The following is a 17900-nucleotide window of genomic DNA, read 5'->3' on the forward strand; positions in this document are numbered from 1 at the left end:
TAAGGATTTCATAAGGTGCTAGCAGTGATAGCAAAGGCAAATATTTTATCTTCATCTCTGTATTCATAGAATCATGAACTATAGAATGGTTTGGGTTTGAAGTGACCTTAAAGATCATCCAGAACCAACCCCCCTTGCTGTGGGCAGGGACACCTTCTTACTAGATCAGGCTGTTGATAGCCTCATCCATCCTGGTCTTGAACGCTTCCAGAATGGAGCATCTACAACTTCTCTGTAGAGAAGGTGTTGTAGAAGGCCCAATTAGTCAGATACAATTTGCCCTTAGTGAAGCCATTTTGGTTGTCACCAGTTACCTCTTATTTTACCATGTGCCTCAGCAGAGTTTCCAGGAGGATCTGCTCCCTGATCTTGCCAGGCACAGAGGCGAGATCATCTAGCCTGTAGTTCTCTAGGCCTTTGGTTTTTTAAAAATGGGAGTTGTTTACCCTTTTCCAGTAAGTGGCAACTTCACCGCGCTTCCATGATGTCTCAAATATAATGGATAGTGGCTTAGCAACTTGATCTACCGGTTTCCTCAGGACTCATGATGCATGTCATAAGGTCCCGTGTTGTTATGGAACCTTGAGTTCCTTAGGCAGTCTTGCACATGCTCCTCTCCTACAGTGTGTGGCTCTTCTGTCTCCCAGACCCTGCCTTTGCCTTCCACGACTTGGGCAGTGTCGTTTGAGCACTTGACTGTGAAGATTGAGGCAAAGAATTCATAGGTCATCTCAGCCTTCTCCATATCCTGGAAGAAAGATATTGAAATGGTTCCTCTTTTTGAAAGGAACTCTGTTAGAGAAAATGGCTACAGAGGCAGGTAAAGGATTGCATTTGCTCTGTGAAAAATAAGATAAAATAAACATTCTTTGTCATTCTCGACTGTTTGTTTTCTACCTTTACAACACAGTCCTTGTGGTTAATTTAGCAATGTACAGATTATGTTAAAATAAATTACCTACTCGTAGTGAGGAGCGTTAGTTCTACATCTATGTCAGATATAGTCATAACACAGTGCACGAGCAGGCTGCTTCAAGTAATTATTTTAGAAAGTGAGGGGACATTAATCCCTCTGCTGTCTTATAGAGGTAGGTTGAATGTTGGCTCTGTGTGCTTGCTTGTGTTGGGTGAAACATCTGATGTGCTTGATGAGATTTGTCTCTAGACTTTATTTTTACAAAAATCTCATACTGTGGATGCCAGCAGCATAAGGCATACAGAAGAGAAAAGTGTCTTGATTTCCACCACCCCAACCTTTTCTGTCTTAAGTACTTGTTGAAGAAAGAGTTCCATGTGAGGAGGGTTACAATTAGAAAACTTACATCTAAATACGAAGTGGAAAGGAGACTCATTTAATGATAACAGGATTTGTTGAAAAGTGTACTTGAAACTTTTAGTCCTTCACATATCTATTATTATTTTTTTAAATCATGATTTTACTTTTTTAACGAAGGGATACCTCAGGATTGCGCAATACTATTGCTGTCCTTCCCACTGTAGTTTTGCACATGCAGAGGCACGTTTACGTTAATGTTACCTTTTAGAAAGTGTTTCTTTTCCTGCCTTGTTTCTAAATATTTACAATTGTAAAGTTAATATTGTCATTCCATCTCCATGTGCCATTTGCTGATGGATAAAATATAAAGAGTTGGTCGAGTTTGGGACAGGTTATCTATCTTTGGAGAGCTGAAGTTTAAAAATAATCTTCTAGAAATAGAAGCCAAGAACTTAATCTCATATTTACTTCTTTGGGAAGTACTTCCATATGAGAGTTAAACTTGTGATTGATTGTAAAGTTTTTTAATTAATTGTGTTATACAAAGAAAAATCAAGACCTTCTAATCCTACCTGATCGTACGCTTTCTCATGTTTTTTTGTCTTGATAAATATTCAAAGCAAACTATTTGGAAAGACAATTTTCCTCCTACATCTAAAGGTCATATCCACACTAGAAGAAAATAAGAGCACTTGCTCAAAAGGAAGGGCTTAGTTCATGGCTACAGATATCCAAGAATTGTTTTTCATGCTGTAATGCAGCAGCATAAGTGCCGGTAATTGGTTTCTTGCATTCTCTTTCTCCACTTTGTCACATACCCTTTTTAAGGATTTGCCATCAATAAGGAGTTGCAGATTGGTTCTAGATACAGCGAGTGGAGAAGATCATGACTTATGCCCTGCTGTTGCCTGTGCCGTGTTGTATAATTTCTTTCAGAATTTTTTACTTCATCCTTTAAATGCTTGGACTTATTTATTGTCACAGTCTTTTTTGGGAATGCTTTCTAGAACATCACTTTGGATGGCAAAGATACACTAACTCAGCCCTAAATGTTTTCCTGTTTGCTGCTGCACCAAAGCATCTCTCTCTTGGGGAAGCCGTCTGCTGGGATGAGTTTTCTCTATTGGGACTTTGAGTATTGTAAGCACAGAAGGAAGTTGTCATACATCTTTCCAGTGGCTGTCTTACATAGTCTAAAGAAATGATGCTGCTTTAGGCATTTCTTCTTAGAATCCACTCCCCTGGTTATTGTAAACGCTTTTCCGATTTTGTTTTGTCTTTTGTGAATGCTGTAATCAAGCTTGTATACCACTGCTGCTGAAAATAGAGTATGCTGACTTTTTAACACTCTAATCAGATTGGTGATTCATCATTGTTTGCTCATCTTTTTATACTGGAGCATTTGTCAGTCCAGTTCAAGAGGACTAATGTTTAGAATGTCATTTAAGATAAAATCTGACCACAAATACTAGATGTGTATTATGCCCAGTTCATTTGAAGTTGTTATTTATAAAAGTAAAGTATAAAACCCAGTGTATTGCCTCTATACACATCAAGTTTGTTTATAGATACATAATACGACTATTCCTCATCATTCATAAGTGGATGAGCTTATGCCAGTGTTTTTCGTATGCACTTTTGTATTATGGCCTACTCAAATTCCCTTTTTCCCTTTTTCTGTTCTGTTTCCTATAACTGATCAAAAATTATGGAACATTTAGGTATCTTGATATTAAGATTATTTGCTCATGACAAATGTGACTTTATTTGTTCGTTGTGTCTTCTGTTTTCACTCTGCATCTCAGCTTGCTTAGGGCTCTTTTGCAGCGTGAGAAGAAGTAATATTGTTCTGTAGAAGAACTACTCCATACTGATGTTGGCCCTTCCTCAAGTATTGTGTGCAGGTCTGGGCAGTGTAAAAAGATCTAAAGCTACTGGAGGCCAGAGGAGGCCACAAAGCTGGTGAAGGGTCTAAAGGGGAAGTTGTATGAGGAGCGGCTGAAGTCACTTGGTGTGCTCAGCTTGGAGGAGACGTGAGAGGAAACCTCATAGCACTTTACTGCTTCCTCACAAGGGGAGGGAGAGGAGCAGGCACTGATCTCTCCTCTCTGGTGAGCAGTGGTTGGACCTGAGGGAATGGCAGGAAGGTGTGCCGGAAGAGGTTTAGTTTGGATGTTAGGAGTAGGTTCTTCACTCAGAGGGTTTTGGAGCACTGGAGCAGCTCCCCAGGGAAGCAGTCATGGTGCCAAGCTTAACAATATTCCAGAACTGTTTGGACAATGCACTCAGACACGTGGTGTGAATTTTGTTGTGCAGGGACAGGAGTTGGATTCAGTGCTCCTTGTGGGTCTCTTTCGGGTCATTTGGTCATTCTGTGAACTAATTTTACGTATTGCAGTCACAAGTATTAAGTTTTTCAGACCAATTTGTTATGTATTAGTTTGGACAGTGTTTATTTGCAGACCTTTGATTTAGAAAATAAATTTAATATGGAGCTAACAATAAATCAATGAATAAGCACGTGTAAGGGAAGGATCACAAAGAAAAATAATTATGTTGTTTGCTTTAGACAAGATTCTGGCCTTGTATATTTGAGTGTGAATTGAGAGCCACTGATTTAGTAATTCTTCAGCAGCCTAGGATTTTTAAGGATTTTAGATGGATTGTAATTAAAACTGTTATTTCAGAGTCTTGTGCTAGCTGCTGATCTTCTGCTCCCTATCACCTTACACTGGAGAGAACTTTGTCTTGTATATTATACATAATGGTTTAAATTACATTGATATATAATTTAAATTTATCCAGTACTTACAGTGATGATCATCATGTAGAAATTTGAACTTGGTACTGTTTTAGGATTTGTATACTCTTACATCAAGTCTGGATTTTGTCTAATCTTAATGTAATAGAGAACAGGGCAGAACACCTTTTGCATTAATAAGCTGCTTTTAAACACGAACATTTGAGATCTTGAACGTGCATTTAACCTCCTACACTTTGTGTGAGTCAGGAGTGTTTTACTGTAATGTAAACCTTTTGCATGAAGTTATTATCTTCCCACTCTCTGATGGGGAAATCTATATTAGCTTGAAGTCTAAGAGATGTGAATAAAACGTCCACCTACCTGCTGAGTCTACTCTGTATTTTGGGTTTATAACACAGACATATGAACAGAAAGAGGTATTCGTCAATAGTTTTGTAACATTGCAGTTCTTTGACCTCCATTTTTTAGTCCATTGAATGCTGCTATTAACTGTTATTAACAGATTGAAATGCAGAGGAAGTTAGAAACTTAAAAAGGAAATAATCTTTCTACTCAGATTTCCATAATACACAATAATGTCCAGCAGTTTGGAGGCTACAAGTTAGCTTGGATATGAAAAAAGGTAGAGAGGTTTAGCAGAAGTAGAATTCAGCTTATAAGAAATGTTATGCCACCTGCTTTCACTGCATCATCTCCCCTCTTTGTTCTTTCCTTACCTCAAGACCATCCACGCTGTGTTGTTACTCCTGTAGCATTCCTCTGTATCCTCGCTTGTGGTGTAGATAAGTATATACGTATTTTTTTTTTCCCAAGGATTTAGTCATCATGAAGATGAGAGGCAATATGTAGAATATCTGCAGTACTGCAATATTTAACTTCGTGCCATTCAATTTCATCAGGTTTTCCGTGTGTGTTGATTAAATCAGAGAGATGACCTGTTTCTACTGAGGAAAGCCTTAAAAGAATTTAACAGTGAAACAGCAGTCATTCACCAGCAGCTGTCTATCTGCGTGCTGAATAGGTCATCAATAATGCACTAGATAACATCTCTTAAGTTGAAAGAACGTTAGGATTGGCATCAATTTTGCTTAATAGAGCATCATAGGCAAACTAGACAGTGATACCTGAAGGACTGACAGCATCCATTACGTTAAAATGTGGTTCTGTTTGGAAGTGTTAAGTAAACTTGACAACACTTGTACTTCTTTCTTTCCAAAGTCTGATTTCAGTTGCACTGAGATTAATATTATCTTTCTCCTGTTCTCAGAGGGTGATGAGACGGGAGTGATGGATAGTCTGCTTGAGGCCTTGCAGTCAGGAGCAGCATTCAGAGATCGCAGGAAACGAACACCAAGACCACAAGGTAAGATGGTTTCTAAAATCTTCAAGGGGGCAAAAGATGTTTTTAAAAGATTCATCAACAGTTTTCAATGAAAAACGTGAGCTACTGTTGGTCATTGCGGTGCTGTGAAAACTTGGCATCATTTCTTTGATCACAGATTTTTAACTTGATAGCTCTGCCTTCAGGTATCTGTGCACTCTAAGACGTGACAAATGTTCCTGTTATGTTTGAAATGGCATTTAAACTTTGTGGCACAAGGTATCTTTGTCTTAATGTTTAAAACTGCAAGTATAATTAATTCATTGCAGGTGGTGCTGTGAAAAATACTGGCTTCCTACACCAATAAGAGTTTTAGCATATAGCTATACTGATAGTCTTTCTCAATCACTGTTCTTTGATACGATCTGGTTTGGTTGGAAGTTGTAGTGTTTATAATATAATGTTTAAAATCAAATTACAAAAAAGTATTTTCACTTTCTCAGGGGAGGCAATAGTATTGTAGGGAATTTAGTCTCATTTACTGATTTAATCTGAGCAATTATTGCTTCCTGGAAATTGAGTTTTGAGAAACTTTAAGGAAAGGTTAAGCAGCTTCAGTTTTTCCTCTATTTGCTTATTTTCTGCTTACAGTATGCAGGTTGCAAATTATTTGTGAACTGTGTTTAGTTTTCATCAGACCTCATGGTAGTACACTGTATTTTGCAATTTTTCATTTAAACCATGCTTACAGTAAAATATGCAGTGCTGAAATTGACAGTTGAATTGTATTTATTTGGCATTAAATCCAAAGTTTATGTTGGATGTTTGCTGCTGAAGGTTTGGCAAAATGGAGTTGTCTTTTCTTTTTTTTTAAATAAGCCGTGTATATCTAACTAATCTTCAGTGAGCTGGGGTTAGATTCATATTGGCTTATATTTTTTTTAGAGGAACAAAGTTCTTCTACCCTTTCATCTAGCAAAGATGGTACATAATTATTTATACTTTGCCATATGCCTGATCTTATGGAAAAAAATAGGGAAAAAAGTTACATAATTTACTAGTGAATTAATTCTGCTGCAGTTCCAGTATCGTTCTTAATTCAGAGCTTGTTTCTGCTGCCAGATCAGAACTGAAAGAACTCCTCGATCAAAATGTATTTTTATCTATATCTTGAGAAATAATAATGTGAGAGTCTGTCTGTGCTGTGGCTTGAGGAGAGATTTGTCACCCAGTGGTGACACAAAAGCTTCCCAGGGACCGGAGGAGATTGTGCAAATCTGCTGCAGCTGAGAACACCAATGAGGTGACTGAACCCAGATCCAAACCCAGCGATTCCCCTACAAAAATAGGGGGACTAAAAAAATTTCATTTATCTTCTGTTTCATACAGTCATTTTGACTTCTCTGTGTTTTTGAAATGTCGTGTCAGTTTATATTCTAGTGGAGCCTGGCTTTTTCATTTAAGGAGTTGATTGATTTTGGGGGAACTTTATGACGAAAAGATCTAGGTTGTCTGTTTCCAAGCTGTGACCAACTAATTCTTCTCATAAATGGGTGGAACAATTATGTGAAGTTTTAAGGGGGTAGCAAAAAATCTAGGCAATAAATGGTTAGTCTCATTCTGATCCCATTCAGTATCTGGTTTGAAATATTTATATTTTCGTGATTTAGGAACACACGTGGCATCTAGTCAGTAACATGTCTACAAACCAGAAGGTACTTAAAAAAAATATGGATGTGATATCGCTAAGAAGTGAACTATAGCATTAAAAAAGGAGGGAGTGCATTTGTTCACTTCTGTATCTCTCCTTGCAAACTTGAAGGGACAGTAACAGTTTTCTCGTTGGTTCCATCAATTGACTCTGAGTGTTCTGGAGAGTTTCATCCAGTGAGATTTTAGTAAACAGTTAACTCTATGCCTCCTGTGGTTCAGTGGAAGGATGAAAAAGTAAGTAAAAGCTAGGGAAAACCAAGGCTGGGGGATGTCTGACTTGCTGCGTCATGTCATTGTGGTTGGCCAGCCTATAGCAAGTGGCGTAGCACTACCTATACGTAGTGTAGGAATTTTCCATGCCTTCTTGACAGCTTCCTGCACGGTCCCTGTAATCAGCGTGTATTCATAACACATAGAAAAGAAAAAAGTAGTTGCTATTTTGAAAATTAGACTTGTACTGCCAGTGTTTGAGCTTGAACTTGTCCTGGTAGCCATCGTCTACCTCTCTTCTGGTAGCCATCGTCTACCTCTCTTCTGGTAGCCATCGTCTACCTCTCTTCTGGTAGCCATCGTCTACCTCTCTTCTGGTAGCCATCATCTACCTCTCTTCTGGTAGCCATCGTCTACCTCTCTTCTGTCTGAGAAGAAAAATAGTTGTTTTCTGCCTGTATAGACTCTGATTTCATTTTTGTGTGTCAATTGTGATTTTATTTTTTTTATTCCAGTATCAGTAGTTTAAATCTAATGAAGAGAAAAAAGCTCCTTTTGCTTACTTTTTTTTTTGCAGTGTTATTATCTACTTGGTAACGGGTAGCCCCTATAGAAACCCTTCTGAAAAAAAAACCAAACTAAAAACACAAACAGGAGAATGTCCCCCATACCATTCTGAGCAATGCATTAAGTACATTTTCATGCATATTCTCTAGATCTTTTGGCAAATGTACTCATTCTGTTTGCACCTACTCAGAGTGAAAATTAAAACTAGAGAAAGTCACAACCTTCTCAATGGTTACAACCAGTAGATGTTAGGAATTCGGCTTTTGTTGTTTTCTTTTCTCATCATTTCACAGTGTGAAAATAACTCAAAGGAGCAAGCTAGCATCACTGCTAGGGGTATTCTTGATCATTTTAGCTGGAAAGGGAGTAAAAACAACCCAACTTTGCCAAAGAAAAATCTCTGCTATGACGCGTGTTCACTGCTAGCGTTAGGCTGGACCTGGGAGGCATCATTTCATCTGGTAACAGAGCTACAATTACCATAGGTCTGCAGCTCCTCCAGAAGAGTGTCATTCTACCAGAGACACGTTACATTTATTTGTTTTACAGAGGTCATTGGTGTACCTTGTAGCATGTATTTGTGTTCTGTTATCAAAATATTTCAAGAGTAAGAGATGAACTGACAGGGTAAGAGATGGAGGTAGGATGGGAATGGAGCTCTGTTCGTCTGGAATCACAGCCCTGTACAGGAGGTGCTACTCAGTATTGCAATTTTTTGGCAGGGCAAAAAAAATGTTAGTGCAATGTGCAGATAAGTTTGGAAAAGGAAAACTCATTTAAAATATGTTTAACTCTATTTGTTTTGTTTGCTAAGCCTGTAAATCGAAAGTTACACTTTAATGGGTTGCTTTATAATGATAGAGTTTTTGAGTAAAAATCATTCCGTTATCAGGTCATGGAAGTAATAATAAAAAATTCCTCTTCTCCTACCCTGTTTTTTCAAGACTTTTCAATGTGAAAAAACTTTTTTTCTGTCCTCAGTTTATTATTCTGTCTTTATTGTTTCTAGCTATTTTTTATTTCTAGCTGTTGAATTTTAAATACGAAGCTTCTCCCGTAGGTAAATTGCTTTGCTTATAGGCTATAAAGTAATAATTAGAAATCAGTTTCTAGAAATGTTGCTTTGTCTTCCAAAAATATACTTGCTTTTTGCAAGTTGGCTAATATTGGAAAGACAGTGTAATAAAGAACAGTATTAGGTTGCATTCATCAAATGATACCAGTTTAAAATGTGTGTCCAGCACTACTGATGCACCAATTATTCCTGACCTTTTTTACTGGCCTTGGGGTATGCTATTACTAAAGACAACTGATTCAGGAATATTTTCTATCTAAAATTAGTTTTAGCAAATTTCTGCACGGTGATAACTTTTCAGTTAGGGTTCTTCCTGTTCTTTCTGTTAAACTTTTTGCCATGGAATTTAACTTTTAATACATATCAGAAATGTTCATAACTAGTGCTCGCTGCTGAATATGCAATATATGGTATATATACATGTATGGACATGCAATATATGCTATTACTTCTGTAGTCTCACTGCTGGGAAAGTGTTGCTGGAAGGAACAGGCATGCAGGTTCTTCACTGCTTTGGATTTCAGTCTAAAGTACATTTATGAAGTATTTAACGTGGTCTGTTAATACTCATGTTTTGGGTTGTTGTTTTAAATCCATGCAGCAAAAATAAACCAGTACAGTGAAAAGGATATGAGGCACATTTTAATAACATCTGAATATGTTTTTATTGAGAGTTGCTACACTGCCATTACCGTTTCCATATTAACAGTACACGTTGAGAGTGAGAAAAAGAAAGTTCAGTTTCAACAGCTAATTTGAATCTTTTATGCAAGCAATCTGAAGTGCTGCTACCACTTGGTTAACTTCTCTTGGATAAAAAGCAGTTGAAGCAATGGAATATTACTGCTTTTTAATGATTTTGATCATTTTCAGATGACTTTCAGACACTTCCTTTAATTTCAAATAGTTCTTTTTAAAAAAAAAAATAATTAGGAAATAGGTGCCTCTTATAGCAAAGTTCAAGTAAAAGGTTACAATTTTAGGAACTTCGTGTGTTCTACTTGACTATATAGCTGTGTTTAAAAATTAAAGTGTGAATTATATGTTTACCCCTGAGCTGATTTTATTAAATAAATTCTTGGGAGTTAGGTTTCTGGGTGTACAATCCTTATTTACCTAAAACACATTCAAATGAAAGTCTTCAGTTGGAGCCTACCTTCTTTACTGAATCGGTGTTAAAATCCAAAAGTGTGGTAGGTGTGCTTTCAAGAGATCATGATTTGTGCTGAAGTAAAATGGTGTTAGAGTAGCGTCAATCACTGTCTGTCAGCTGAACAATGGGTCATTGCCTTTATCATTACAGATCTGTTATAAAGTTAGAAATATTCATAACAGGATCATTAAAAATGCTAATCTCCAGTTCAAAATACACAGTGTTTTTTTTTTTTTAAGATATTTGATCATCTTTTTAAACATCCTGTGGTAAAGAGCTAATATTTGTATTTTTACGTTCAACGAGCATCTTGTAATTTCTTTGTTATTTTACGTTGAGAAATTGGGTGTTTAAAACCATCTTTTGCTTCCTCAGTTGTGTAATGAAGGGTATTTTGCTTACAGGCAGAATCGCGGGCTAATGAGACTTAGAGGTATGATTCAAGAGCTTCAGAATTGTCACAAGTATAAAGGCAAGAGCCAAGCAAAGATCACCAATAATAAATTTACTGGTTTTGCCATCAAGGAATTATTGTGAGATTTAAGTTTGCTTAGAGCTAAATATAAATATGGGTTGTAAAAGGAAGACCTATTAATAGTAGCATTCAAATTGAGTCCAGAGAGCTCCATAAAGAATCCTAAAGCTATTTAAAATAAGTATTTGTTATGTAATCTGTTTTCTACTGTGTATGTGTTTTGGCTTATGATTTTTGTAATTTAAGGAGTAATATACGATAATAGATTATTCTGGTGGCTTAGCGTGACAGCAACAGCTCTAGTGTGTAGAGATTTTACCTGGGATTTCAGAGGGATTCTACTTATAAGCAGGATGAAGGAGAAGTGGTGGAAAAAAAAGTAGGGGGAAGAGGAGCTAAAGGAGACTTGAACTACTACCCTGCTTAGGCAGAATTCTTCTTGCTTTTGGACGGCACCCTTCAGCTGAAGGGAATGAAGACACTCTGAGAACACCTCATGACCAATAAGTGTAAGAGAAAAATTCAGGAAATGTGTACCTTTGAATTATTATTTTCACTTACTAGTTCTAATCTCCCTTTTTCTAGAGCAAGTACTGAAGATAGACTAGTTGTCTTTCAAGTTGCTTCTCTCATCTTGGTATGCATGAGATTGTTCACATAGAGTGTAGAAAGTACATAGGAATTTTTGGTAAAGCAGACTGTGTAGACAAGTGCCATTGTCAACTCTAGACTTTGCATATATTGCTGTTGGGTTATCCGATTCTAGGTTATTACTTGACATTTTAGTATTTTTTCTGAGACAAGAATTTGAATAAAGGACAACAAGCCATGACATGGCGATGGCATATACACATTCTGAAGAAACGCCTTTCGAAAAGGTGGTTCTATATAGTTGTTACTATATGTTTGTTATTCATCTAAAGCATTTAATAACTTACGCAAGGCTAAGGAGAGCTATGTACACCTTGCTTTTTTTTTTAGTGTAAGTGCTTCAAAATGTGTTTCAGCATAGCAATGACAAGCATTCTCTATAAATTTTTCTGGAAAAACCTTACATAAAGTTTTGCTCTGAAAGGATCAGAATATTTTTCAAATTTTAGCACTTTAAAAAAATTAACACTGATATTATTTCACTCTTCAGATTTTCCTGAGATCCCAAAATATGAAGTTCTTAAGTTTGTGACTTAAGACATAGCAAAGGGTCCGTTTCCTTTCAAAGTGAAAACACATTGGCCGTTAATGGTGATGAGAATTAATGGAAGTACTGAGGATTATTCTGCAGCCCTAGGATATTTGTGAGTTGCATCATATAACACTTGAGCTTGTGCCAGCCAATTGCAGGACTGTGCCAGTTGCTTCAGCCGTTGAAACTGTTTTATTTTCTTTGAAGTTGTTTTTATCTGATTCATCATAGGACTCTGTGGGTACCCAGAACAGATATGAAGTTCATACTGTGTGTGTATTATAGAGTTTCTTTTTCTGAGAGTTGACTTGGCGTGGTTGCTTCTGAAGCTCTTAAAACGCTTTAGAATTCCAAAAGCCTTTTTGAATGTCCCACATTGTGAAATAGATTTTTAGAACTAAAACAAAGCTTTTCTGAGAACCAGAGAATAGTTCATAGTAAGCGACCTCTCAAAAAGTAATCCTGAAGGAGCTGCCGAGTTCACCTGGCAGAATTTTGTATGAGTTGGAAGTCACCCGCAGTTCTGATGTTTTTGTCTTTCCAATCCACACTGAATCTGAAATCTTTTCAATTTTATTGAGTTATGTTTTCCTGGATGTTAAGGCCTACATTCCTAGAGATGGATAGCTGAGTTTTGGCTCTATCTGTGCACTAGCCGCAGTTGGAGAAACTACTTTTACACACAGAGAAAGGATATTCATGCATTCATTTACCAGCTGCATTAGTAACAATGAATGATATGCAAGGCTAACTTGATTTGCATTTGAACATTTGAATTTTCTTTGTCAGTGCTGATGCTTTATCATGCAATTATTACAAAACACTATTTGAAAAGTTTTCTACCACAGTTCTATTTACTGAGGTAATGTACATTGGCTTTAATATTTTAATACATATCCATAATGAATGGAAAGGAAAGAGATGAAAATCGTTGTTGCAGTGTATGGCTTCCTAGAAGATTAATTTAACTGACATTAGGTCAAAAAGGTGGATTTGCAAGTGAGGATGCTTCTGTTCCATCCTGTTCTAGACATGTAGTGTAGAATTGATGTCCTCTGATCTCACCATGGTGAGACTGTCACAGTTTTTTACTAGCAGTCAAGATCTTAACTATAACAACTAATTAGTTTAACTTCTGCAAAGGTAATATTCACCCTACTAGTTATCACCTAACAGAACAAAGCGTGGACATGCCGATTTTCTTCTTGCATGATCAGGAGAAAATTAATTCCTCTGCCCAGCATACCTGAAATAGCAGTGTTTAGTTCCAAAGTTCTGGTGTAATCTTAGCAGAAGATGCATATTAATAGTTAGGCTGTTATGCCATTGTGTGAGAAAGCATTATCTTGGTTGCTGTATATTGACATGACTGTGCACTTTGCTCGTCTTGGTCCAACAGCTTATTTTTCTTGAAGTTTGTAATAATTTCAGTGATTCGGTTTCACTTTGTGACTACCCCAACCCTTTGTTATTCTCTAGAGGATCTGTTCTTCATGGAACAAACTGTGCATAAGTCCAGAGTCTATAGCAGTCAGATTTAGGCTGCTTGGTAGAGGGTTAGATTTTGGGAGAGCTGTGCAGTTCAGGTGTATTAATTGATCCATTATAAACATTTTTCTAAATATTTTATTGTCTTCACTGACTTGTGTCATTCTCATTTAGCTTTATTTCTTTCAGAAGATTGTTTCTAGGCAAACAATAATTTCTTAAATATGATGTTACTGATCAAGTTTCAATGTTCTTAGTTAGCTTTTCCTGCAAAAGAGCAAATTTTAATGTATTTTTAGCATACTGTAATGAATGATTAGGCTACTGAACTGGAGACTACTATTACAAATACAAGATCAAAGAATGGAAGTCCATGATAGACAACAGAAAATATGAAACAAAGAATTTGCCTATGAAAAAGTAGAGTAGTTTAGCTGAGGAAGCAAACTAGTGTTAATTGGAGTTATTCATAAGGCTTTATATGATCTTTATGTTTTTCTGTGCTTAAACTTTTGCTATTGTGATGGTGTTAATTAGAAACATGCTACCAAAAAAGGTGCTCCGGTCTTCATTTCTTTTTACAGTGGAAGATTTTACCAGTTTGGGGTATAGATTTTGTAATATCAGCTCAGCCTGAATTCTATTATTTTTATGCTCCTAGGAGTTTTGGAGAAGATAATTTTAGGAAGGTATTTTATGCATTGGCAACTTTGTGCTTTATTTTATACTGTAATATTTTCTGTCTTTCTGCAGAACATTTTTGGCCATTCATTCGTAATATGTTGAGCTTAAAAGACTCCAGGTCTGTCCTTGCATGGCAATGCACTCGGTCACATTACATTTCCGACTACTATGCTGTGGGCACGTTTAAATTTCATGGAGCCTATTGAGACCTGGTCAACCAACATTTTTAACATAACTTCATGTCAATATCTCCATTAGATTTCTAAAACTGTAGCACAGGTGGTTCCTCTAATTATTGTGCATTATTGCCTCAACATAATGTAGCTGAGCCGCTACATTTGTTATGTATGTAGTTCCAAAATTGCTCTGACATCCTAAAAACTATCAGTGCTAGTTAATTGGTAAATGTATTGCTAGGCTGTTTCGGTTTGAATACTCTTACATTTTAAAAGGGTGCTACAATTAGAGTGAAGTTATTTTTAATGGTGAATAAAACCAGATGTGAGATACTGATGATGTAGGTTAATAATAATTCTAAAGTGATGTATTTTGAGTAACTATAATTCCAGATCCTGAAGTGATCTGTGTTCTGTAAAAATAAGACACTGACCTTGAAAGAGTTTTTGTTGTGCAGAAGAAAATCTGTGGTATGATTTGTGCTGTTTGTCTCAGTAGATCTCTGCATATTGCAATCTTGATTTCTTCTTTGGAGGAAAAAATGATATAGGCTGTAAGATTTTGTGAGGATATTATAACCCACATATCTGTCAGGGTGTGCATTAGCTCATCCTCTTTCACCCTCTCATGGAAGTATATAACATCATAATATTCTTATTTAAAACCCATATAAATACTGCACGGTGTCTTCCAGATGGATGTCTAAAAATAAACAAGATCCTGGAGTTCTTCGTTAGAAGTATGTTATGTTTGCTTCTCACTTTCTCTGTTATTTCTGTGGGTTTTTCCTCCATTTTCTGTTAATATACTAGGTATTTCTCTGTTGTTGAAGAGGATTCTATTTAAGTAATTATGTCAGGTGTATGAAATCGTACAGTAATGTCTATGTGCCTGTAACTCCATGGATATATTACTGGGGTGGAATATCAGCCCTTCTGCATTATTTTTTTCTATAAATTTAAATTACAAAGTAAAACAGATATATCACACTGAATAGGGAAAATGTTCAGTTATTGTGAGGATTTTTTTTTGTTGTAGAGCGAACACATTTCTAAAATAGCATAATAAGAAAAGAAAAAACCTTATTGACAGCATTGTTACAGGAGCTTATCTTCCTCAAGTGTTTACTGAGAGGATTTTTTGGAGACCTTCAAACTGCAGTGATACCATTGGTAGTTTATGAGACAATGCCCAAGGTAAAACTTGAGTTCACCACTTATCGGGGGTGTGTGAAGGCTCTTGGGCTGAAAGGTTCCTTAGGTCAGCCTGTAGAAGCTGTCACTCAGTCTAAGCAGACAAGAGAATGTGTTTGGGATTTTTCCCTCAGTAAAAGAAGGAAGGAGAAATAATCCAACTTTAAGGGGAAACAGGGTTTTCCTTCCATAATCAAGTTATATTGTCAAATTATGTAGCCTTAAGATTTTTAAGAGTTATGGGTAAGATAGGATTGGGTTTTGCGGAGGACACAAAATGTCCATTTGACTTCATAGAGCATTATTTGAGTTTCAATTAAGTTGATCTGAGAATAAACCCAAATTTCAGCATTACCACAGGCTGATTAAAATCTAGCATGGTGTTGAATCAACTGTTTTAAAATAAATTATTTCCTTCCCCCAAAAAATGAGTGATACCTGGTGATTCATTCTTTATAAAACTGTTTTATCATTTTTATCAGACATTCCAAAGATGCTTCATAATTTTTTTACCTGTAAACGCTGCTCATTACAAGGTGGATTTGATAAAAGCATATTTTATTTTTCAATCTACTTTATCAGAGTGAAAACATTAAAGGTGATTTACTGGAAGTTTGTGTTATGCTCCTAATGGACAGCAACTCTGAAGGAAAGTTTATGAAATTTATAGAATAAGGTTTATGGAGACTTCTGAATAATTTTTTTCTGTTGAAATAAGAGTTTTCAGAAATTTTTCTGAAATGTAATATTAATCATAACATTTCTGAAATATACATTTCACAAAAAGGTATCTCTCCACTGAAGGCAGTAATGATTTTCTTTTAAAGCAATAGCAATACAGAATATCAGTAAGCAGAGTTTTTAATCTATTTCGGTGTTGTGGTTAAATGTCAGAAAGATATTTTAAAATGTATTGTCAAAGAATTTGAAGTTCTGTAGCAGTGAGGGGAGAGAATTTAGGAGTATATATTAGCTTTTAAAAGACGTTTTAGCAGTTTGCTGCAATGGCCTTGCTGTTAGAGCTCTTATTGTTTGAAAAGTAGATGAAAGGATGAAATGTTCAAAGACAAAGCGATCTAATGGAACATAAAACCTGCAGAGAAATTGTTCTTCATTGTACAGCGCTACAGTACAAGGTCTGCAAAAATTTCTGTAATTCTGGCCAAGTATAATGAAGGGTAGAATTGCATCATGAGAGAGAAAAACATAAAAACATTTGGTACATGATTGGGTACCAGTTATCGGGTATTGAAGACTGTGCACTACACAAGTATATGTATGGGTGAGCCTGAGATAAGGACTGATGTGAATGTAGAGCTGACCTTGTCCTTTGATGTTAAGGCCACATATTTGCAAATGACACCTGTGTATTTAAATATCCACTGAAATATTTCTCTCTTGCCTTATGGGGGTAAGATGGTGTGTGTGAGGGGGAGTGCACATGCATTTATGGACAGGTTTGCTGTTGAAAGTATCCTGAACAGCTTCAATACACTGTAGGCTGTTTTTTTGTCTTCCAGAATAGCATCAATGATGTGGGTTTTTGCTTTGCTAGCATTATCACAGGAACATTTAATGTTCAGAGAGCTTTCTGAAATTGTCTGACTATTTTTGCACTGAAGCTTCACGTAATATCAAGATTGGTTTTGAATCGTCACTGATAGTTTTCTAGATACAGGTCATTAAATATCATCCTTTTTGGGGTTTGTTCTCCTGCAGAACTCTAGCAAATAATGCTCAGTAATTTCCTGTGATTGTTTCGCACTTGCTTTGTCTACATACCTGCAGTATTATTTTCTTTCAGCATGAATACAATAATCTGTCATAAATAAACATAAAAGTTAACGTTAAACAAATTATTACAGGACAGGGAAGATGACTAGCAAAATGTAAAGCATCTTGAGTTTCTTACTAAGCAATTGCTCTTCTTTTACTTGAAACCTCCTAGAGCATCATATTTATTATGTTGACTTACAGGCAGTTCTTCTCTTGTTTGTAGTCCAGTCTGATTTAAAGTACATCCTCCCCTCCAGATGTCAGTAGTAACATCTTCAACACAACCTTCAAACCTCTTATGTGGCCAGGATCCCTGCTTTGCAAAAATCTGTTGACATTTTCAGGAAAGCAAACTTTACATTGTCAAAAGTCTCTATGCCTGGAGAAAAAGAATGATAGTTCTTATTTTAAAAAAAAATACCCAAAACCTAACACAACCCAAAATTCTTCCTTTAGTGCCTTCAGCTGCTGGAGGTGTCATCTGGCCCATGTTCTCATGAATACAGTCATTAGCAAATGCCAGGAGATAGTTGCACCATGACAGAAATAGTCTGGAGTCTGTTCAAATCTTGATCTTTCTTGGAGTTTTCCATGTTCCAAAACCACTTGTCCCATGCCTTGCAGTTTCTTTACAGTTCATTTGTATTGGAGAACAGAAAGATCAATGCAAGCGTGCATATTCACGTCTTTTGTTTCAAAGTTGCTCATGTAGCGTGGGAAAACTTAAAATGTCTCAGTAAAATGCAAAGATTTACTCCAAAGTATTTACCCATTATCTGTCTTTCAGTTGTGTCCTCTTTTAGCAATATATGCTGGAAAAATTGTCCTTATGCAGATCAAAACAT

At 36.3% G+C, this 17900-nt stretch overlaps 1 protein-coding gene across 3 annotated transcripts in view; it reads left to right on the forward strand.

Moving 5' to 3' along the window:
- DIAPH2 (diaphanous related formin 2) overlaps positions 1-17900 on the forward strand; it is a 203845-nt gene that overhangs the window by 142464 nt on the left and 43481 nt on the right. For all 3 annotated transcript variants that reach the window (XM_054075440.1, XM_054075441.1, XM_054075439.1), the window contains one exon: positions 5308-5403. In XM_054075440.1, coding sequence (XP_053931415.1) covers positions 5308-5403 — 96 coding nt within the window. The remainder of the gene's footprint in view (positions 1-5307; positions 5404-17900) is intronic.

The sequence above is a fragment of the Cuculus canorus genome, chromosome 10, assembly GCF_017976375.1.
Source record: "Cuculus canorus isolate bCucCan1 chromosome 10, bCucCan1.pri, whole genome shotgun sequence".
Classification (NCBI taxonomy): Eukaryota; Metazoa; Chordata; class Aves; order Cuculiformes; family Cuculidae; genus Cuculus; species Cuculus canorus.